General features: G+C 40.5%; 1 protein-coding gene across 2 annotated transcripts in view; it reads right to left on the minus strand.

Annotated features, from left to right (window-relative positions):
* Positions 1–24,665, minus strand: part of LOC307236353 (arf-GAP with coiled-coil, ANK repeat and PH domain-containing protein 2-like) — a 62,335-nt gene that overhangs the window by 33,445 nt on the left and 4,225 nt on the right. For both annotated transcript variants that reach the window (XM_080008740.1, XM_080008741.1), the window contains exons 2-6: positions 8,272–8,329; positions 5,697–5,816; positions 3,974–4,027; positions 1,733–1,791; positions 637–820 (exon numbers count right to left, since the gene is read on the minus strand). In XM_080008740.1, the coding sequence (XP_079864866.1) occupies positions 637–820; positions 1,733–1,791; positions 3,974–4,027; positions 5,697–5,816; positions 8,272–8,329 (475 nt within the window). The remainder of the gene's footprint in view (positions 1–636; positions 821–1,732; positions 1,792–3,973; positions 4,028–5,696; positions 5,817–8,271; positions 8,330–24,665) is intronic.

The raw sequence follows: 24,665 nt of genomic DNA on the forward strand, positions 1-24,665 counted from the left end.
CCGCAGCACAAGTCATATATGAAATTCAAAGTCTACCAATTACCTCACTCAGGTTTGGTGATTTTATTGTAAATTAACGGGGTCGTTGTAAGGTTCAGTTTAAAAATAAAAGGTAACATTTTTATTGGTATTTATGTGCAGTTCCTTTTTAGATAATCTTGCAATGAGGGAGAATAATTACACATTGTGACTCTGTTCCATATTTCAGTAAGTTCCTCTGTAATAAAAATGCTGAGCAAGACATAACTTCAAGCCCTCTCTCCTGTCTCTGTATAGAACAGGCAGACAGACCAGCTCCTTTCCAGCGCTTTTGTCGGTTTAACCACCATGAACAGCAATTCCTCCTCTGCAAAAAAAAGCTCAGAAGCCCTGCCTGCAGCCATGTTTGCAGTCTAGCGCTCTTCTTCGTTTACTACTTCCTGCTTCAAAAGGTACTCTCTCTCTGCCACCTGTGGTTTCTGAGAATAATGCAATGGAGAATGTACCAGCTATAAACGCCCTGTGCTGTCTGTTGCGAAGGTATAACCAGGGCTTTAGCCTTTGAACAGCAACTACTCTAGCATCGATTTACCTACAAATAAAACATCAACAATTATGACAAAAACAATTGAAAATGCTTCAGTTGAAACTCTGTACCTGCAGGACATAGTCGAGGACGATGTGCCGGAAGCACTTTCTGGTGGCGGTGAGGATGTTGGTGGCCTCCTCCACCTCGTGCAGCTTGTTGCGGGGAGCCTGGGCATTCTTGGTCAGCGCCGCTTCCTTCTCCTCGCTCACTTTGTCAAACTGTTTCTTGGCCTCTTTGAACTTACGCAGGTCTCTGGAAGGTGCACGTGGCAGAATGTGACACACACGCACGCACGCACGCACGCACGCACGGACAAAAGCCAAGGGCGATAAAGTCAGCTCCATTTGTCATATATTTCAGCATCCTGAGAGGTCTCTGTGCTGCTGATGTGGGTGTTTTGCCCTTGTGTGAAATAAAACAGAAGCCCAAAGAGCTTTCTGCTCTTGTGGAAACTAGAGTGAAATCTACACTGTATTAACCATCTGAAACAAAAGGGTTTAAGGCTACATTTCCATGTGGGAAAGGCATTATCGACAATGCTAATTGCCTTTTAGAAGTGTACTCAAATGATCCGTCCTATAGCTATGTACCTGAAACATAACAGCCCAAGCCTCTTATTGATATTCATGATTTCAAGAGTGGGCTTCCACACATTCAGCAGAGCAGTAGCATCCTACATGCCCAGTGAGACACAGTGGGTACAGTCATACTTTTTGAATAAGACTACAAATTATAGTGTGGAAGACAGTGGTTTGTAAATGGGGTTTAAAAACAATTCAAAACACAGGATGACTAAGGAACCACAAGTGTTGTTTGTGACTCTTACAAATAAAAGCAGGGTGATTTTGCCAATTGTGTGTGGGTGAGAAGAATCAAAGTCTATGGAATAGTAAATTTTCAAGTGAGCAGTCACTTTACACCAATGTTTTTTTTTTTTTTTAACACTGGTCTGTCTAAGTCTCGCAGACTCAAATGGCAAGTTGGGTTTAGTCACCTTACATATTTGCAGTGTTCCTCATTTTGAAAGATTCCGGATAAGAACTTAATCTCTGAAATATAAATGTACTTTGCTCCATTTTACCAGAAGTTTACTTTCTTTTTTTAAATGCAAAATAAGGCCATTCTTCAACAGGCTTATTCAACCTTTTTAGAGTTAATACTTACTCCTTGACAAATGTTTGAAGCTGTGTCTTTATTGATCTCTGAGCCTGATCAAATAATATCTGTGAAGAAAGAGAAACAGATTAACTGTACACTCTGCTCGAAGTTCCACCGCTGAAGATTATCACATTCAAAAAAAAAAGCCATAGATGCTGTGTAAAAGAATATGCCAAACACTACAGCATGTTCAGCAAGTCAGCACTTCTTATAGAAGAGTGGGTTTGAGGGTTTAATAGGAAGAAAAAAGGTTATATATTTGACCAAAATGTCTTGACTTTGTGAATTCCCCTTATAAAAACATTAAGCCGAGAACAACAATGACACATTCAGATAATAATGAGTTACACCCCCATTAACCTGCATATTGCCATAGAAAAACGAGGTGTCAGCAGAAGGAGGGACATAATAGACACTGCTCTCCAAAAATAAAGCGGACAGGGTGGGAGTGACGTTAGCAAGACAAGACAATCAGGGCAGTATGGCTGGGATGGACTCTGCTGCGTGAGACACAGATTGAGCCCTGTGGTGCAAGAGATCATGTGCTCCAAGATAGCTGAGTGGCAGAAAAACAGAGCAGTCAGCTGATGTGGTCGCAGTCCCCTCTGATGAGTCACAGGCCAAAGTCCGAGCCTGCGGCTTCTTTAGGGGTTTTGGGGCCCAATTTGGAAGGTTAATGGGCCTTATAGAAGGGGTTCTCCAGTGTACGTCAGTGCCCAAGCCAGTGTTGTGGCTTCTTTTTGGAATTAAAGGGTTCCATTTAAGGTTGTCTATGTCTCATCAGTGGCTACTCTTTTACACAGGTCCAAATCTGGCTGAAACACAGTCAGATATAGACATTTCCAAACACAATGTCCATAACTGACTATCTTATTTCTAATCTTATTTTACCATCTTTGTTTTTTCCCCTTTATGTATTTTTAATATCCAAATAATACATTAAAAAAAAGCAGATTGTGTTGCGTTTTTCCTCTGTTTTCCAACTACAGTACCCTGCTGAAACAAAATGCTAACTTAAGATTGTATGCTAACCTAGAAAGACACTAACGGATTAAAAAAAGCATCTGCTGACTCTGAACCTCGAACCATCTGAGGCTCTAACAGTTTTACTTCACTCGTCAAGGACACTGACATGGGGCCTTTAGAGAGGATACTAAAGTCTCCATTGTTGACTCATGCGCCGGTCACCCCTCAAGCATTTAGAGGGGGAAGTAAAGAACACTAAGAGGGAATTTTATAAAATAAATTCCCATGGACAGATGGTCTTCGTCAAGGCTCTAAGCTAGAGGAGAGACTAGGGAAACAAGAGAGTGTGTATGTCAAAATAATACATCATGTCTACTGGGTTGTCTGGGTCGGTGTTGTATGTTGTCGAGTGGTCCGGTTTGGACGACCTGAAGTGGTCCTTACAAGAGCACTGTGCTGTTGAGTGCTAATTTGCAGCTGTTGTTTTGCAGCAAAGAACTCGAGTACAGGACTGTAATAGCATTGATCCACCTTGACAGAGGTCCCGTTTTCTGTTGCATTTCAGCCGTCTCCAGGACTGAGCTGTAAACAGTTTGAGCTTTGTTTGTGAACTCCACATCTGGTTGTGAAACTATCATGACACTTGGAAAAGGGGGATGTGTTTTACAAGATGTGAAAGCACCATAACACTTGCACCGTAATACACACAGAATTGTGGTGTGTTTTGAGGGGAAACTTACTCCAGGTTACGTTGTATAGAGTCAAGGTAGGAAATGTAATATTTTTTACAATTTATTTTCTTTTTTTGTCAAGAGAATCAAATAAAATGGAATGAGATATCTTCTATCTTCTAGGTCTACGTTATTTTGATATATCGCGTCCATGCATTCATTTCAAACAGTCATGTCCCGCTTCAGGTTCAAATGCTGATGGGATTTGTTTGGAGTATAAGCCCAATAGACACACATTGTTCTTTTAAGCCCACGGGAAAATCCACTGGAGCAGTTGAGGGATGAGGGTCTCAAGCATCTTAACCACATCAGAAGCCGGCGGAACGACACAGTTAATTCATTCAATCTCTGTACAATCCAGGGACTGGAAGCGGCATCTTAGGTCTAATCTCCAAGCTACACAGAGTGCTGTACCGTCCCGGAGCTCTGCAGACTTCACCACAGCAATAAAATAAAGCTGTGACAGAGCTGTTCCCCACTGTGGGCCGTCTCTGGTTTATATTTTCCTGCAAATATCCACACGAAAAATCACAGGGCAGCGTTGTCGTACCGTGTGGTAGTTGATCATCTCCTGCAGGCTTTCCGCAAACTTTGTGAGACTCGACTGCCGGTGGGGGAAAGAAAATGTTATAAATTAAAAATGACAGACAGAAAAGATTAATCCTGTGCATGTGAAATAACAAAAATAAATATACAAACTATATTAGTCAAAAGGCATTGATTGTAACAATTATAATACAATATTTGAAAAACTGTCAATCGGAAAGAATTCACACACAAGCTGTCATAATGGTAGAGCCAGTAATAAAAAGTTCTACTCTGCTATAAGCAACAATGGGAGCATTGGGAGAATTCTTTAGTGCAAGAATTCCCTCTCAACAAGTCCACTCTGTGGCTGAACTTCAGACCCAGGGGAGAGGCAGCGAGGGGAAGTACACAAAAACGAGGGGAAGCGGCAGGCCCTCCATGCTAAACCCTGTGTGAAAAATAACAAAGCTTCTGACCCTCCTCAAGGCCTGCAGGACAGGCTTGTGACTTCACATGGTAAGGCCTCACTGTATCTCAAATACTGTATTTCACAAAAGGTGACTTTATTTAAGAACTGTGTAGGTGAAGACAGTTTAAATTACACATTAGATCGCATTGGATTAAAAGCATCTTTTATGACTCTTAAACCCCTTTTCCACTTGCATAGAGAGCCGTAAATCTACAGGCAATGTTATGTACTGGTGTCATGTGGTAAAAGGAGCCGGTCTCCATGTTTTGGTAAAAATCATTGCGTCAATTTCCCCACTCTAGACCTAGTAACATTTCCGGGAAAATGCCGGTACGGCTGTGAATGGAAGTGTGTGGGAATGGAAGCAGTAACATTGCCGGGAACCACGTAAGGTAGGGGTGGAGCCGAACCCGAATAAAGCACAAATAGTGGGTTTTTACAAATATTTATTTTGTCCAAATATTTCAAAAGTGAAGAGAAAAAGAGTCCCATCTAAACCGTGGCGCTTGGCTGCAAAGACGAGAAACTGAAACACGTCCAGTCTACACAGACACAGGTCTTGATATTCTTAAATTGTATTCTTCCTCTAATTAAAAATGCCACTCAGACCCTAGACGTGTCTATTACATTTAGGGGTGGAGTGCGGGGACATGGGGCACAAGTGATTCCCTTGCCTGCACCGGAGCTCGGAGACGCAAGGAGTGAGTGGACAGGGAGATTGAGAACGTTCCTTCCCCGGAGGCAGAGAGTGTAGGACAGGTTGAAAATGATCACACTGATTTAATAACATTGGATAAGGGTTACTGCGCCCAGGGACGGAGGACTCCGTCCCGGCTCAGTCAGGGAAGAACTCGTCCGGGAGGGGCGAGGAGACGGGGAGGTTGAAAGCGAAACACTGGTCTCAGAGCCAGAAAATAAAAAAAGATTCAGATCGTACGCCCATTGCCGAAAGGTTCTCCAAACGATCGCATCTACACTGGACATAACGTACTAATCCTAAACCATTACGTACTGTATCCGTAACATCTGTATCCGTCATCTATGTGGGAACAGACCCCATACGGAACTTTTCCGTGAAGGAAGCAATGCGTGAATGACTACCTACTGCCGGACATTTTTTTCCAGCATTCGATGTGGGAAAGGGGTTTTATTTACATCTAGAACATCTTGTCTGAGGTGAGAGCTGGATGAAAATATGCAATCACTTGAAATATGCGTAACTATTACAACAAGCCTGAAATGGGATATATATGGATAGTTTTATCAATTTCTTTACCTCGATGACCTCGTCTTTGGTGGACTGCTGGGCAAGCTCCCGGATCCCATTGACAAACTGTTTGTTAGCGGTGTTATAGACCTTTCCAGCATCAATCAGCCCAATACAAAGCTTCACCAGCTGGAGAGGGAGGAACAGAGAAGGGAGAAAGAAAAAAAGACATTGATATCTATTGACAGAGATATTTTGATCAATTTAGACCATTGAGAACAATGAATCAGAATAGGTTTATTCCGTCAGGTGCATTTAATGTACAAGCAATTTGTAGCGGTGATTATTGGTGCGAATCTACAGACGATTATCATTAAAAACAAATTCAAAACAAGCTTGACAATCTGAGAAAAATATAAAAATAAGACATAAAATGGAATATAAAGTGAATAAAAATGTATTTCAATTAAAATTGCCAAATATACACCAATAGTCAAAACATACAAAACTGAAATAGTAACATATATAAAAATATACAGGATATACAAATACGGTTCTATGCACAGGAAAGGTTATTAGTAAGGGTATAAATGATTCCATGTATTCACTCAGTTGTTTACGAAGTTTGTAAGTTCTATTTTTTAAGTATCGAGTGTGTGAGAGGTGAATGGAGAGGCAAAGTGAGAAAGAGATGGAGAGACAGAACGAGAGCGATTGATGCAGGGACATCAGTTTAAGTAAAGTGAACAACCACTAAAATAGTGCTTGGTCTTACTTCAAGGCATCGTCTCATCTTCAAACGCTGGACAACTGACATTAGAGCTGAATACAGCACCTACCTACGGACCGAGACTAAAACTCAAATCAATTTTAAAAGGACACCAAATTTAATATCAATTTCATGGTTATTACAAAGCGACAGCATCTTTCCTTGTGACTCATTGGGGCCAAAGATAATAGCGGCTTATGTAAACACCCAAACAAACCGTGGCACCATCTCCATCCACTCCCACACTGGAGAAGGAAGAGAGGATGCACGTCTCTCCACGGCATAGATGAAACAATGCCCTTCTATTTAAAAATCCACAACTAATTATTTCCTTCAGTTCATTTGAGTTGATCCAACTTGATCATAAAGTAAATTGTACTTTAGATTAATTAATACATTTTGACCAGACCCCCTAGCTAAATATTCTTTGTCACAATAAAACACAATGATTATTTATGAAATAACATTAAATACAATTAAATAGTGATTGATAATTGGCATGGTTAAATCAAAAAATGGAATGGCTAAAAAGGATCTGAATATTGGAATAAAGAGTTATTTTCTAAAATTCGGCAGGAGAGTGTGATTTGTGAAATGTAATATTATTCTAGTTAAATCCAATCTCATAAATAAGTCTGTTGCCAAGTTAGTAAACTAATCTGTAGTTAATTGTACATTGCAAATAGCAGTTTTGCTTAGTTTGAAGAAGCAGACATCAATTAATTCACAATACGTACATAATGTGTAATAATACACACACACACACACACACAATCAAGTGAACATTAACAATAATGCCCATTGAACTACTGCAGACTTAATATTTACACCAGCAACAATTGTGTGCCATTTCTTATGTTGATTTCATTAAATCACATGGGCTTTAAATTCCAAATCACTATATTTTGGGGTCGTTTCTAAGACTATCTGACCCATGAATGCCCTACCTTTTAACCAGACAGCCAACACCACCAGACATTCCATAATCAAATGGTATTCTCTAGAATTTGTTTTTTTAAGATCGGAGGGAAGCAGCACATTAAACATACGTTTTAATATTGGCCAAATTAAAAGTGTGTTGTTTAATGATTAACACACACACACACACCCCGTCACCTCCATCGATGTCAAAGCAAAGACATCATCTCCAAGAAAAATAGGAACTCCAGCGATAACCTCTCGTGTCCATAACTTCCCTCCAGGCAAACACAAACAGACAGGCCAACAAATAATTTTTTTAATGTACACCCACACACAGACACCATCCACCACATACACCTTCACAAACATTCAAACCACCCGCACACATGTACATATACAGACAGGAGAAGAACAGGAAAGGAAACGATATTCGAGCTGAGTCCTAGAGGGCGAGGAGGAGAACGAGGGTTGAACTCTCAGTAATATCACAGAAAAGTCATCGCTTTGAAGATCAGACGGCTCGGTGTCTCGCTCTCTGCTGCTCTCAAATCTGTACCGAACCATTAGGAGGAAGAGCCCCTACCGAGAATTCAAGATAGCATGCTGAAATGCCTGGATAAATAAATCTACCGACTGCAGTTAGAACTCACAAGCGTTCTGCTGTGGCCTGAGTTTGTTTTGGACTTAACAGACATGTTCTTCCTCAAAACCTCAGAGCAGATAGATCTGTGACTATGTGGTGGGGCTGGATTTGACAAGCTTTCATAGTAAGATTTCCCCAGAAGGGTTTGAGTTCTGTATCAAACATTAGCAGACAGGGGGTTGAGTATCTTGCTAAGGGGCAATTTAACAGGAATCAAATCAATCATCTTGTATTATATGGCGACCTCTAAAAATACTGGATAACAATGATGGGCAGGTGACTAAATAGACATTTTCCTTGCCAATACTCACTTTGTCAAGCTTTGATTCCAGCTCGCACACATCCCCCTCCACTTCCTCGATGGTGGCTCTGTGAGGACAAAAAAACAAAAAACATATAGGAATTAATGAAAAGCTACAGCAGCTGGACAGCAATTATTAGTATTAACAGCCCCTATTCAAGGCTATTACATCAGTAGTTCAGCTCTTTCCTTCTTAAAGATACAAACTACTATGACGCACATTCCCAGAGCCAATCGTTCCTGAAAATCATTATCAACTACGAATACACATCAAAAATATAATATACTCATTTAAGGTATGACATCTGTTTTCTTTTATTCTAATTTTGTATGGCAGCATATCAGTGCCAAAATCCAAGTCAAACAGCCGCTTTGATGAATTGATCAGAAGAACTTTCAACTTGAGTTAGGAAATATGTCTTGGAGTGAATACGAGGGTCAACCCAGATGTAGAAAAAAAAAAAAAGAAAAAAAGAGGAGCAGTTTCGAATGGAATTCTGTGATTTGCAGTGAAATCCAAACACACGATTTTATGGATAGACAATTTTCTTGCTTTTGCATCACTAGTGTTTCAACAGAACGTGTGGATGTAGGCTATCATAGGAATGCATTGAGTATGTGATATACTTGCAATATTACATGTTATTACATGAATTTGTTAGATTGTCCAACTATACCATTGTAAACCAAGTTGTTCATTTAGTTATAGTTAAACATTTTCAACAATCTTTCGTTCTTGAAGGGACTTGGGCTAGAGCCTGCTAGTGCTTGGTTGCAGATCTATTCTCATGGCAGAGCAGCACAGTTGAATGAACACAGAGGCCACATCAGAGGCTTGTGAGTGATTTACAGCAGCAGTGGCTGTGCAGTTTATAGGACTTGTGGATTATTTTACCCCCCCCCCCCCCTTAATCACACAAGTGAGGGCTTATCTCAACCTCTGCCCACATCCAAGAGCCGATCCTCATTGCAGTAATGAGCCGATAGAGACCAGGGTCGTTCGGAATTTGTGTGAAGGCATGGTAATGCAGCAGCGTCTGAGGAAAAGAGAACGTTTTTCCGCCATAAGTTGTATAGATTTGATACAGTGAATCAATGTTGAATGTTTCCGAGGATGAACTGGGTAGGAACAAACCGAGAGGAAACAGGATGAGAGTGTGTTTCTGCATGGTTGTGTTTAACACGTTAGGCTATGTGTGTGGCTGAATGCATTCACTAACATTCACATTTATATGTGAATATCTTTTATTGCTAGAAGAATGTCCCAATGGGACAACACATGACATCTAATACGTTTTTACAAGTTTATTATGTATGCTGCCTCTGTATTCATATATTTCCATGGACTGTATATGGTTGGCAATATATTTCCGTGTGTGTGTGTGTGTGTGTGTGTGTGTGTGTGTGTGTGTGTGTGTGTTGCTGCTAGCAGTGACAGAAGTGAGAAGTGAAATATACACGTTTTAATTAGAGTTAACAAGAGCTAACCAGAGGTGTTCCAGCAAAAATTATGTTTGTAACATAATAATAAATACCATTTATTTAATACAGTTAATATTATTACAGTAAATAGATATCATTGCATTTTTGGTTTAAAAATGTTTTTAACAAAACCTACATTCAACTCCTGTGCATTAATGCAGCAAGTCAGAAAAATCTTCCCAAATCAGGTCCCCTTCCTTTGGGTAAACTATTGAGTTGGATAGGACCCGTCATGTGGAAAACGCAGAGCCTCGTCAAATCAATCAGCTCATTTGCACAGTATGTGTATCCTCCTTGCGCCTGCACCCAGCGAGAAACTTTAAGGATACGCATTTGCACCAACGCCATCTCGACAAATCGTAGTACTTTGATGAGTAGAATGATTTTCATCCATAAGTGTCTTGCATCAGAATCTCATTTGAATTGTGTTTGTGCTTCATCAGCAAGAAACACTGCTGACCTAAACACAAATGTTCGGGCTTTGGATTCATTCCGAGGGAAAGATTTCTTTGAAGCTATAATACACCAATCAGCCACAACGTTAAAACCACCTGCCGAATATTGTGTAGGTCCCCAACGTGGCACAAAAACAGCTCTGACCCGACATGGACTCCACAAGACCTATGAAGGTGTCTTATGGGATCTGGCACGAAGACATTAGCAGCAGATCCTTTAAGTCCATGGGCACTACGCGACTTTCAAAGTCGCCAGATGGCTGTACTGTTCACACTACACAACTTTCTGTCTTGTGATCGGGAACCTTGCAGTTTTGTGGTTTGCACACTACTTGATTGATCGCAACAAGGGGTCACATATTACAAGATCTTCCACCAGGAGGAATCCAAGACGAGTTTCCAAACTACGTTTTGTCATGAAAACACACAGGACAGCGGACACCGGAAACGGCGTGATGACATAGAGGGCACAGCATTTTTTATTATATTCTTGATCACTGTGAAAAAGTGAATAAAAGCGTAATTTAAATGAGGAACATTAAAAACCTAGAGAACAAAAGTACAAGAGGTATGTTGTGTGTTTCTGGCTGCTGCTCTGTACACTTCTGCCTCTCCTTCTTGACTCCTCCCCTCCTCCTCACCCCTTGCCTGCTCTCATTGGCTGTAGCTAGTTGCGTCACTCCCGAGTCAATCCCGATACCACCATATATTACACCTATAATAAACCGGTGTCTGAGATCGCATTGTGAGCAGTTCACACCACACACTCGTCACTCACAGGGGCACACCATGATTTTCCTCCAATCTGGGGCTTTGCTCGGCGATCTCCAAAAACCTGTCAGCGAATGGAAAATCAGGCTAAAATCACATAGTTTGAACTCAGCATAAGTTGCGAGGTTGGGCCTCCATGGATCAGGCTTGTTGTTCCAGCACATCCCACGGATTCTTGATCGGATTGAGATCGGGGGAACTTGGAGGCAAGTTAACATGTTGACATCTTGAACTCTTGTGCCTTAAACCATTCCTGAACAATTTTTGCAATGTGGCAGGGCGCATTGTCCTGCTATATGAGGCCACTGCCATCAGGGAATATCGTTGCCATGAGGGGGTGTACTTGGTCTGCATTAATGTTTAGGTAGGTGGTGTGTGTCAACATCCACTTGAATGCCAGGACCCAAGCAGAACATTGCCCAGAGCATCACCCTGCCTCCGTCGCCTTGCCTTTTTCCCATGGTGCCAGGAGGAACTCTCTTCCCCCGGTAAACCCGGCCATCCACATGATGTAGAAGAAAACATGATTCATCAGGTCACCAGGTCACCTTCTTCCACTGCTCCATGGTCCAGTTCTGATGCTCACGTGCCAATTGCAGGCGCTTTTGGCGGTGGACAGGGGTTGTTTTGGAGATGCTCTAACCCAGTCACCAAGCCATCACAATTGGGCCCTTATAGAGATGCCACGGTGAGAATTTTTTCCCACCGGTTAATAAACTCATGACAACACCGGCGTTATGCCACCGAGTGTCCCGGTTATGCATGGGCACTTAATACGGATGAAGGAAGACTCTGCTTGACAGTTCCAGTTTTGTAGTGTCATACTAAGTATTTATAACAGAGTATTTTACAAACACATTTTTTTTTATTTGATGAACGTAGGCGCTGATACACAAATTAACTAAATGGGTTTTATTTCTATTTTTATTTTTTTTTTAATAAATAAATAACAAATAAATCAAACAAAAAAAAACTAATAGAAAACGATGGGAAAGTAATGTAATCAGTGTACCCCCAAACACCGTGTAACACCAATAACCAGGGCAACAATAGTGAGATCAATGTATTTCAAGACCCTGCTTGATTATTTACTACCCATCACTTGTTTTTTTCACTGCTAAATAAAATCTGATCAAAAATGATGCTATCACAGAGCTCCGAGGATAAAACAAACTCCCTGAAGGCACTTTCACAATATGTTGATATGGCATTGAGAGACCGGATTGCGTATAACCCAGACCTTTTGGTTATGAGGGGTAAAAGGGTTTGTCGATATCCTTTCACTGTGGAAAGCTCCGACAGTCGGTGACTAGATGTTGTTAAAGTGTTGGGAAGTATCAAACACCTCAAGTCACTTTGGAATAAAAACCTGTAGTTCACCAATTTAACAAATATATTCAGCAAAGGAGGATGCCACCACAAACGCTGGGGCAAGAGGATACGCTCAAAATATTAGCAGAGGATATAACAAAATATTTTATCTCAAGAACTATTAAACCTTAAAATGTTAAGCCATACTTCAATGACTTCAAATAAGTTTATATCAATTCTTTTTTTTTTTTTTTTTTTTTTTTTTTAAATTTGAATTGTAACCCATTTACAGAAATATGTTCTAGATATTCAAATAACTAGTTTCAACAAAATACAAAAAGCTTAAGGGTCTGAGCCATTAAACAAAAGTACTTAGTCTATAGATAACAGCAGTCCTTGGTTTCTGGCTTTGGAAGGAAATGGATAATTGGTTTATATTTTCTGCATTCACACCAAAGACAATTTGCTGATGCACCAGACGACTTGCAATGAGTGCATTAATAGAATAAGCCTCAATTCCTAGATTATAGATAAAATTAATGGGCACCCAAACAAATAACATTTGGATAGTGGCCAAGTCTTAAACAAATCTTTTCAGGAAAGATTAACCCAAGGCAAAACCCTTTCCAACCCATGAATCAAGCGAGAAGTTTTACAGTACAATATAGTGACATTAAAGGGGACCTATAATGCTTATTTTCTGTAATATATCTAATACTACAATGTTGGATGTTGATATTAGACTTGGCTGAAGTGTGAAATAATGATTTTAACTAATGACAAAGTAATCGCTGTGAACAAAATGCTGAGGCTTCCGACTGCTCTGAACGCTATGTTTGCAACATTTTTTCCAACTCTCAGCACAATTTGACATCAGCTTGTGCCAGATTTCTTTATACGCTCATCTTTGTGTTTTTATTGAAAATGTATTGATTTTATTTTCCGATGTTTACATGAAACAAAAAAATCTAGCATCCAAAGAACCGGTGAGGTGTCCATATCTCCCACAAGATGCAGAACGGCAATGAAAGTCAGAAGAAACGTTTAAATGAGGCCTTGTAGATCTAATACGAGTGACGATTCAGCACCTGGATTGCTTATTACTTGCCTCAAATTTGTTCAGAAACAGATGGTTTGGTGGACTGATAAGGTGAAATAAGTTGAAGTTACGGAGTAAATAAAAACAGAAGCCGGAAGCCATGCTCAAACGCAATTGGCTCACAGAACCTGGATCTTGTGCTCAAACCCCATTCGCTCACAGACATCGGGTCATCGGGAGGGTGGCACCTCCCACTTAAACAGACCATTTTGAAACAAAAGGGTTACAGAGGCATGTTAGAATGGCTCGAATGCATAATCTGAGTGGTATTTTCAGTAACAAACTTCAAAGACATGTTTAAGGGACCTCAGATATTAACTTGTGTAAAAAGAAGCACAATAGGTCCCCTTTAAGACCTGACAATTAAGCTGCTTTCCAACATGCACTGCATCCTGAAATTATCCGGACATTACCCGGAGGAACTGTATGTGTGAAAACAAATAATTTGGACCGGACATTACCCGGACTTTACCCAGCCAGCACCCTAGTACAAAGTCATTGTAATGTCCGATTGAGCCATGTGTAAATTGAGCAGGTAATCGTCCGGAGCATTCACAATGAGCGAGTGGGCGTGTTGCATGTTGATGACGTCTCTATCATGCGCCAGTTATTGACCTTCGTGCGGATCTTCGTGCATGGAGTGTAGCTGCTGCGTAGAGTATCAATGCCAAAAAAGATAAGTTGGTAGCCTTGTTTACCATCTTGGGTGTGGTAAAACTCAGAGTCATTGTGTCACGTTCTGCATCCTGCACGCTATACCCAGGCCGTCCGTCCCTCATCTAAACCAACCAGACTATTTCCAGGTGGGTTAAACGCGTCTGACACGGACAATCTCCGGTTGTCTCGAACAGAGTAAATACATATTTATAAACGCTTGAGGTAGCGTACAGGTTTGAGAAGTCCTCAAATCCACATACCATCTCACGAAATCGAGTCAAGTATAAGTGAACATGAAACATTCTCCTTCATCACAAACTTAAGCTAATACCCCAGTAAATGATTTCAAAATGCAGCCCCCCCAGTACTGTAGAAACATGAGGGCTAGCGGCATGCACGGTCATTCTTTCCTGGATAAATTATGATTCAAACAGATATTAGCCATGGCAATGCAGGCCTAACCCAATTCCGCGTAAATCAGTCCCCTGTTCCGGCTTTCCGTCAAGCCACGAGAACATGACTGTTTTCTTTTAATCTCATTGCTGGACCCTGCGGATTGGTCCAGAAAAATGCTTAGCGGATAAGAGGAGGGGAGCTGGCAACGTGAAAATCTGGGCTGCCGCCTCTGACCTTGGAGAGTGTCCAGTCTGAGAATGATTAATGAGTGCAAAAGAGGAGGACAGAGGAAGAAAGAAAGAGGAATTCATATTTAACATAACAGTGCCATGAGAAGAGAATCAAGAATAAGGAATGGCAACGCATGGCTTTATATTGAAACCACATAAGAGAAGTAAAAGCTTTAAAAAATAAATAAATAAAGGTACTTCAGCTTTACGAAATCACAATTACCAGAGAGCGGAGGGGGAGACGTGAGAGGCAAAGAAAAAGAGTAAGAAATGGCAAACAAAGAGACGCCACTAATGAGGGAAAGAACTTAATTCTAACACCGGCAGCCCTTTGCTCAGGAACTCAATGATAAAAAATGGCCATCAGCTCACTGATCCTAGGTAGTCTATACCAACGGTTTGAATATGCATTTCAGGGAAGGGAGTAAAGACTACAAATACTGTGTGAAAAAATGTATCCAATACAACCTTACTACTCCCTCACCATGAACAACAAATTACAAATTTAAGATGTATCCCAACACTTCAAGATCTGCTGTGACTCAAGGATGTTACTACTGCTATTATCAAACACATGCCATTTGGACGTTGAATTACCTCACAAAATCTTGGGTGTGTACGTGGGGACCTCAAACTACCAACACTGGCTAAATTCTACTGAGCAATACAGTGTCACAGTAGAGTTATCTTGTCCAAATTGACATCCTATGGCATGTGTTTGGCTATTCTAAGAAAAATGTACTCACACAAAGGGGGAATGACAAAATACCAATTCAATGATTCTTCATACTCATATTCATACCACAGTTAACAAAAAAGAATGTTCTCATGTACTGGAGCATACACGATTCAAAAAAGAACACTTTGATTACCGTAGTTAGTTTGTAATATAACGTCAACGTGAATGGAAACTCAGGAACAACCACCTCTCTCTTGCTCAATTAGGTCCTTTGCCATATTTGATGTATTTCCCCTTTTGATTGAAACACACATTGGCACTGTTTCTGAACATTATCATTACTTACTCTGTCCTACCAATTGCTTTTTTCGTACCCAAGTATGGGTTCTCATGACATGACTGACATCTCTGCTCAGATACAGATCAATCAAGGGCCTTCAGCCATTGTTACTCTAGTATCCCGAAAGGGAAAGAAGGGAATTTATTTGACTTCTGATATTCAAAACCCTTATCTTAAGTCTGAAAAAGCTGATAACAGACAGCATAAACTAAGCAACAAAGCTTTGTTGCTGTGGGAGGGGGTCTAATCCTGCTTGCTGGTTTGACCCCAGCATAACAAGATACTGAAGCTGTGTTTGTAACAAAAAAAGCAATAGAATAAGAGGGTTTTTAAATATGCTGCATGTATCACTTCACTGCAGTGATGTAATACAAATGACAGCAGCAAAAGTTGCGCTTGTCCTGGGCACTGGTGCAGAGATTGCAGATACTTGTTATAGCATACAAGAAACTAAAGGACTGAATCCCTTTAGAACACACAAAAAACAATTCAGTCACAATCTGAAACCCTCTCTTGTTTCTTTGTTTGAGTCTCAATTCAGTTTATGATCTATCATCTGTATCACAATCTGTATCAGCATTCTGCACAGGAGATAGTTGTAGATGTGTCCAATACTGAGTTTCAAGTTTTAGTTTGTTATTTCAACAAGCCAATCTATTTCCCACAGGAATAATCGCGGGTGCCCCAATGCGCCTCTCCATGCTCTGTCCCTCTGCAATACTAAGGGATTATTTTGGTTTTAAACCAGACGCAACCGGCAAGCTAAAGGACGTAAAATAAGTAATTTGCCGTCATTTCAAACGCAGCCTGGGATGGAGCATTGGGCTTTATCGGCTGCAGTGTGGAGGTTTGGTGGAAAAAATAAAAAATAAAATAAAAATTCACTTAATCAGGCATTTTTTCCCCCCTCTTCCATTCCATTTTTTGGAGCCTCTTTCTAAAATCTCACCACAAAGGATAAACAATGGAGGAACAAAAGGATCACATTGTGTAATTGTCCCGGTCTGTGTCTCTGCTCCCAGAAGGAGGAGGCAGCGGCAGTGGGCTCCATGACGGGGCCCTGACCCAGGTAACAGGTGTGTCTGAGTGCGCTCCGCACCACCGCATTGTCCCTCCGATATCTAAACCGAACTGAACCAAGGAAGAAAGAAAGAGAAAGTCCATCTCACAATGACCTGGAAACAGTTTATTTCTTCTTTTGGTGGATTTATCCAAATGGGGAGAAAAGCATCGGGTGCGGTTAAAGCAGCGATGCAGGATACCAGTTCCTATTTGCATATGATGTGAATTATGCTTTACAGGTCATAAAATTAGCTAAATAAAAAAGCCCAAAATCGCCCCAAAAAATTGTCTAAAAAGACAAAAATTTATAACAACAACCGCCAATGGACACAGCCATTTGCTGATTGCTGATATATTCATCCAATCAACCAAGCCTAGAACACAGGTAATAATCCAATTTCAATCATTCTCCTGTAAGGAGTTTAGGTAAAAGCATAGAATCCTTATAATATCAACATTAATAGCAGCAGATAGTGAAAGAGTTTTTGGGTCCTCCTCAGCACCTGTGAGGATTACTGATTAACGATAAAAGTACACCAGGAGAGTTGGCACCATGTACGGGCGTGGTGTGGCGTTGCATGCTGTAAGTGCACACTTCACATTAAATCCACGTTAATCCACTGTTGGAGCCACACTGGCCATGTCAGCCGTGCACCATTTTTGCACGCTGCTATGCAAGCCTTTTCCATAGAAAAACTAGATAATACAAAGAAATTATTTTGTAAAGAGTGCAATCATTTTAAATATGCTTGATATGAGTCTACATTGTACCAGAGACCTGCTGTGGAATTTGCTTATTGATCAAGACCCGTAAATCAATTTAATACAAAAATGTAATACAGAACAAACAAACATGTCATACGCAGTTGTAATGCAATACAGTACAAACACATCCCACTGACCACTTTCAAAAATTACAGTTGTAGGTCACTTTCTAATTATGTTAAAACTTATTTATTGAATTATATTTAAACTTATATATTGACTGCTAAAACATTTTTTTATTTTTTTCATTTAATTTAAATAATTTAAACAAGAAATAAGCAGAAATAAAAGATTATTTGTTTTTTTTCACACAATAACTAATTAAAGCATTGGTGGTATTTCAAACAAACCTAATTATCAAAGTGTTTGTTAAAAAATAATATATATACAGTATATTCCTTCTCTATCACAACATTGACGGCGTCTGGGACGCTTCACCTCGTAGCCTGGTGAAAAACCCTGCTACGCGCCTCGCCCGTACACTGTGCCAACGCACCTGGTGTATTTGGGTCAAGCATATCTTCCCTCAACTCGGAATTCCTTTGGAGTGACTCACCTTAGGGAATTGACTCGTTGGCTCTTCAAAATGTCAGCTGTTGGTCCTCAAAATAAGATATGATTCTGACGTGTGTGTGTGTGTGTATATATATATATATATTTATACACTATATACATCTCAACGCATCACCATTCTCAGTCTCATTCCCACAGTCTGTCAGTATTCACTACACTAGCGTTCACAATGACCATGGCCCTTTACCCTGACATAACACGGGTCCTGTCCTATCGACCAATTTGCTAAATGACCTGGTCCTAGGAACGGAACTCAGTCATTAAGTGAGGAGTACCTGTATTGCTATCGGTACATATGTAACATAATCGGAACTGAACAAAAAGTGGATAGGTGAATCTCTAATTGTAATTAAAATAAGAGGTACAGGTGCTACATGGAACAGAAGTCCATTCAAACAATGGTCCCATTAGCTGTTGGGAGACTGGAACATGTGACCTTGTCAGAAAATCTTGGCTCATCACCAAGTCAGGCACATTTAAATAGAGAAAATACTGCTTCATTGTTTATCTGTATAACAGCAGTTTAATTACTGCTTGTCTATATGCCTGCAAATAACCCTGGGGGGCTGAATAAAGTTAGTTAAACTGAAAGTGACTGAAGCCATTGTTGAGCATTATGGCTCTCTGGATCTGGATGAATAGTAAAGACTCAGGCGAGCCACAGAGTTCTGACGTTTGTCCTGTAATTGTTAGAGAGTGGGGGGTTGTTGTTATAGGAAGGTGGGTGGAGAGTCCCACTGTAGTGAAACCCACTATGAGAGGCACACTTCCAGGGAATAACATTAACAAGATGAGGTCATTTATTCAAAGGAAGGCTTGAATAAGACCTCTGGGTATTGGCAAATTATGACTTTCCTCTCTCCAGGCTATGGACATGTACGTGCATTCAGCTAATTAACATGTACAAAAAAACAGTAATTCTCTATTTACTTTTACAAAGTGGCTGAAGGAGCTAAGCAGCAGATTAAGCATACATTCTGAGAACTGCTGAACAAAATGCTGGAAAAAATAAAAAAAGGTCTAAAAATAAGCTTCCACTTCAGAAAAGCATTTCTTTTGACTGTAAATATAGACAAGTGGAGAGAAAAGGTTTTGGCAGAGAAATTGAATCACTGAAGGGGAGACCAGACTCAGTCCTTCAGAGTGATATAGCTACAGTTACTAGGAAGCCAATCCTGGAGGAAAACATCAACATGATGTCTACACAATGGGCTATGGCCTCTTTAGCCCTACTGCACAAAGACACACCCAAATCAAGGCAGGAAACAAACTACTGGCCTCACACACACCACTGCCACCATCACAGCTATAATGATCGGTCCCTCCATATAAAAGTTAACAAGTCCCTTTTACTGTTTCACTGCTGGCTACACTTTCTAAAATAAACTACTGGGAGAAGTTAATGAGTGTTGATTGGCTGACAGCCACAGTAAATGGTGGAGTGACAAATGTATCAGAAACAGGCAAAACTGAATATCAAAGCCAATGTTTTTAAGCGGCAGATCTAGTCCTGATCAGTCCTGATCACATAATTCCTGATATTCAATGGTATATACAGTATCTATCGTATCGCTGCTTCATACAGTGCTGACTCTGCTCATGTATTTAGTGCTCAATTGACTTGATTAATGGCCGAATAAAAGGAAATGCACTGCAGCATAAAGTAACCTAAAGCAAGCTTAGCATTCATTCATTCACTCAGCCTTTATTTAAATTATCTGGAATACAATTGAGGGTAGCCGTCATTTGCAATGATGCCGAGATTACATTAGGCAGTAATAAATAAATAAAAATAATGAAATACAGACTAGGCTTGGGCAATTGGACGAATATATCAGATAACCAGATGTGCTGATTCCATCGGTGGTTTTTCTTTTGTTTTGTTAACTTAATGGAGGAGCTCAGTGCGTTTCCAGCGACCGAGCGAAGCGCTGGTCTAAAAATTGATCATGTGATGTTACACTAGTAAGTCGTGCAAACATTATGTTATGTGTCCGCAACAGTCATCTATGTGGGAACAGAAACATTACGTGATGCTCACAAGAGGTGTCTAATATCACGCAAGACTAGGTAACACAATCGGTTTGGTTTTTAGACCAGCGCTTCGCTTCCATCTCCCTGCCCCTCAAGGACGGTCTCTGTACCCTCCGCTGACAGAGACCCCATTCCAAAGCAATAGCCCTAACCCATTCATATTAAATCAATGTCATCATTTTCAATCTGTCCTACACCCTTTGCCTCTGGAGAAGGAACTTTCGTTTTTTTCTTATTTGTACAAAATAAATATTCGTAAAAATTTGCTTTGCCAATATCATATTCAGTTCCACCCCTACTTTACATGCTTATTCTGGCAATGTTACTGCTTCCATTCACAACAGAGCCGTACCGGCATTTTCCCAGAAATGCCAGTACGGCAGATCTTGAGGTGGGAAATTGCCGGAACAGATTTCCAGGTACATTGATCCCTGCTCCCATTCACACATGACCCCATGCAGGAAGGGTTCTGGAACATTGCTGGGAAAGACTGCATGTGTGAAAGGGACTTAAATTAGGTCTTATCATTATCATTATCAGCACCCCTAATCAAGGCATTGTGCTCTACGCATTGTGTTCGACACTGCCAGTGATCTTCAGTGACTCAGGAAAAATAGTGCGTGAAGTCTTTTGTGACCCACTGCAGCAAAACCTGCATTGTATGAGTTTGATTGATTAATAAATAGTAGAACAATGTTAAACCGTGGAGTTAAATATCCCGTTAGATTACATGGGGAAACAGTTCACTTACCGAGACGCTGAATAGCGCTGAACAACGCCGATGGATCGTTTCCTTTAAAGCGGCCGTCCCATGTGATGTGAAGTCACAATGTGAAACCATTTTGATAACCTTTCAATCGTAGTACTTTTACATAAACACAAAGACATTATTGTGTAGGGGGCGTACACTAACATATACCAAACAAGAAGTAATGCTGGCGTCACTTCCGTTAACAAGACTAGGATCCAGTTTCACTTGTCTGTGAAAACATCATCTCTGTGTTGTTATTGATTACCAGAAGCGGGTGCTGGAATATCTAAATCATACCGCGGACCTTAATCTGAACAGTGCGATAGACCCAAGTCAGCGTAAGCAGCGTGTACTGGACTTTTTTCCCCAATGATGGTCAGTTCTCCGACAGCGATGCTGAATCTGATACCTGTGTTATCCCAGACTTAGAGAACATTTCAAACAGCGGATTTCAACCGATATGTGACGATGAAAAAGAAAATGTTCAAGAACCAACGGAGTAGACCGACAATACGCCCGTTGTTGTTACAACGGAAGAAGTTGAGGTGATGAAGTCCGTTGAGGTTGGTGATGCAGATCATGATTAAGTAGCAATGGACAAGATTCTCATGTTTACCTGCAAATGCAGCCAGGGGCGAAAATAAAATGAAACGAGCTAGCCCCAAACAGACTCTCAGAGTGTAGCTAGGGTAGGGTTGGGCTTAGCCGATATAACTCCAAGAACTTTGAAGATATTTTGCATACGCACATTTATATATTAAATACTCATATTATTGACACTCTACATTTTGTTGTGTTGTCCGCACTTTCAAACTCCTAAATAATTAATAATAATAATCCTAATAATAATTAAAAAATGTATATTCTAACTGTTAAATAAAAGCCTTTTTAAAAACAAAAGATGTGTGTCAATGACACTGTTCAATATTCCCTTAAAACCCAAGAACGATGCAGAAATTGCCCCATTCAGCAGGGTATCAAGTCCCCATTCAGCAGGGAGTCAAGTGGTCATGTGACAAGTAGCCATGCGGCTTTGTTGGTCCTCCAACCATTTGCATTCTGGGAGCTGGCTGAATGAAGCAAAGTGTGGGGGAAAACTTTGAATGTGATTATCTCACAAACACACTTTGACACACCCTTGTCATTAACAAGTCTTTGCTTTAAAAATATTTGCTTGATTTGCACAAGTGACAGCTTGTTTTGAAGCTCTGATTCTTCACTTTCAAATGATGCATAGAAAAGTCAAAAGCCACCAAATGTACCTGAAGTCCGCGGTGGATCACATTTGTGCAATAACTTCATTCAATGGCACTCCACTGAGTGCAAGTATCAGCAAAAGCAATTTAAGTCATGTTAACATGATTAATTTGACTGTAAAGACATGACAAAGAGCAGGACTACAGTTATGCTAATTGAAGAAAAAAAATGAACATTATCATGGATACCCTTTCTGTTCAGGCAGATAGTGAGCCATATGAGAAAGGTTGACATTTTTGCTATGGTAAACCTTATTATCTAGGGCAGCCATTCCCAAACTTAAGAATGGCATGCCCCAATTTGAAATCTGAAAATCGTCGGCAGCCTGCCCAAACCTTTAACCCTGGTCCACACCAGAAGCGACACGTCAGCGCCACAAAAGTGCTTCAGATACGCTGCCATGTTAATCAATATGGAAGGTCACACCAAGCAGAAGCGTCAGCATCGCATAAGCAGCATGCCGTGAGGCTCCTAAACCCCTCTCTTTTTAACGCCTCGGCTCTATTTTTCTGGTCACAAAGCTTTAACTGGAGCACAGATTCCCATAGAGGTCCATTCAAAAGATGGATTTAGTGAACATATTTAATTACCAAGCCTGGTATGCATCAACAACATATATACAATCGCCGATGCGCAGACCTGAAGTGGATTACTTTTTACCGCAACAAATTAAACCTCACTTATGTATAGAAAATATTATCATTCCTGCACGAAAATAAATATTACACTCAGGCAAAGGAAGGAAGTTGTTCTGGAATTGGCATTATATTCCAGTTGTATTTGTGTTATTTTAGTCAGGCAACTGGCCAGGCAGCTGAAGTTGTATTTGCGTTATTTCAGTCAGGCACCTGGCCCCAGGCGTCGTATGAATCTCTGCATACAAACAATGAACGCTAATCTCACAAACTAATCCAGCTATACACCACGTTCCAAATTATTATGCAAATTGGCTTTAAGTGTCAAACATTTAATTTTTTGCTTTTCAATTAAACTCATGGATGGTATGTCTCAGGGCTCTTTGGATCACTGAAATTAATCTTAGACAACTGTGATAATTAGTTTGTCAGGTGAGCCCAATTAAAGGAAAACTACTTAAGAAAGAATGTTCCACATTATTAAGCAGTCCACAGGTTTCAAGCAATATTGGAAAGAAAAAAGATCTCTCTGCTGCCGAAAAGCGTCAAATAGTGCAATGCCTTGGACAAGGTATGAAAACATTAGATGTTTCACGAAAACTTAAACTTGATCATCGTACTGTGAAGAGATTTGTGGCTGATTCAGAGCACAGACGGGTTTGTGCAGATAAAGGCATAATGAGGAAGGTTTCTGCCGGACAAATTCATCGGATTAAGAGAGCAGCTGCTAAAATGCCATTACAAAGCAGCAAACCTGTTTTTGAAGCTGCTGGTGCCTCTGGAGTCCTGCAAACCTCAAGGTGTAGGATCCTCCAGAGGCTTGCAGTTGTGCATAAACTTACTATTGGGCCACCCCTAACCAATGCTCACAAGCAGAAACGGTTGCAGTGGGCCCAGAAATACATGAAGACTCATTTTCAAACAGTCTTGTTTACAAATGAGTGCCGTGCAACCCTGGATGGTCCAGATTGATGGTGTAGTGGATGGTTGGTGGATGGCCACCATGTCCCAACAAGGCTGCAACGTCAGCAAGGAGGTGGCGGAGTCATGTTTTGGGCCGGAATCATGGGGAGAGAGCTGGTAGGCCCCTTTAGGGTCCCTGAAGGTGTGAAAATGACCTTGGCAAAGTAGAGAGTGGAGTTTCTGACTAGAGAGAATAGAGTTTCTGACTGACCACTTTCTTCCATGGTACAAAAAGAAGAAGCATGCCTTCCGTAGCAAAATAATTTTCATGCATGACAATGCACCATCTCATGCTGCAAAGAATACCTCATTCATGTCATTGGCTGCTACGGGCATAAAAGGAGAGAAACTCAAGGTGTGGCCCCATCCTCCCCTGACCTCAACCCTATTGAGAACCTTTGAGGCATCCTCAAGCAAAAGATCTATGAGGGTGGGAGGCAGTTTGCATCAGAACAGCAGCTCTGGGAGGCTATTCTGACATCCTGCAAAGAAACTCAAGCAGAAACTCTCCAAAAACTCACAAGTTCAATGGATGCAAGAATTGTGAAGGTGATATCAAAGAAGGGGTCCTATGTTAACATGTAACTTGGCCTGTTAAGATGTTTTTGATTGAAATAGCTTTTGATTTCAGTAAATATGACCTCCTAATGCTGCACATTCAACAAATGACCATTTTCAGTTCTTTACAACCTATAAAATGTTTTGAAACTCTGTTGTGCATAAAGATTTGGAACAGTGCATTTTGAGTTTTTTATTTTTGAAAAAAATACTGTTATCATTGGGAGGTTTATTCAATAACGTTTGAATTATACCCTAACGGTTGAGACTTGAAAATTATACTGACTGTCATTTGCATCGACTATTTAGGAAAATCAGAAAAAAATACCATTTGCATAATTATTTGGAACGCGGTGTAAACACGCATACTCGAAATGTGAAAAAAA

The sequence above is a fragment of the Zeus faber genome (assembly GCF_960531495.2).
Source record: "Zeus faber genome assembly, chromosome: 1".
Taxonomy (NCBI): domain Eukaryota; kingdom Metazoa; phylum Chordata; class Actinopteri; order Zeiformes; family Zeidae; genus Zeus; species Zeus faber.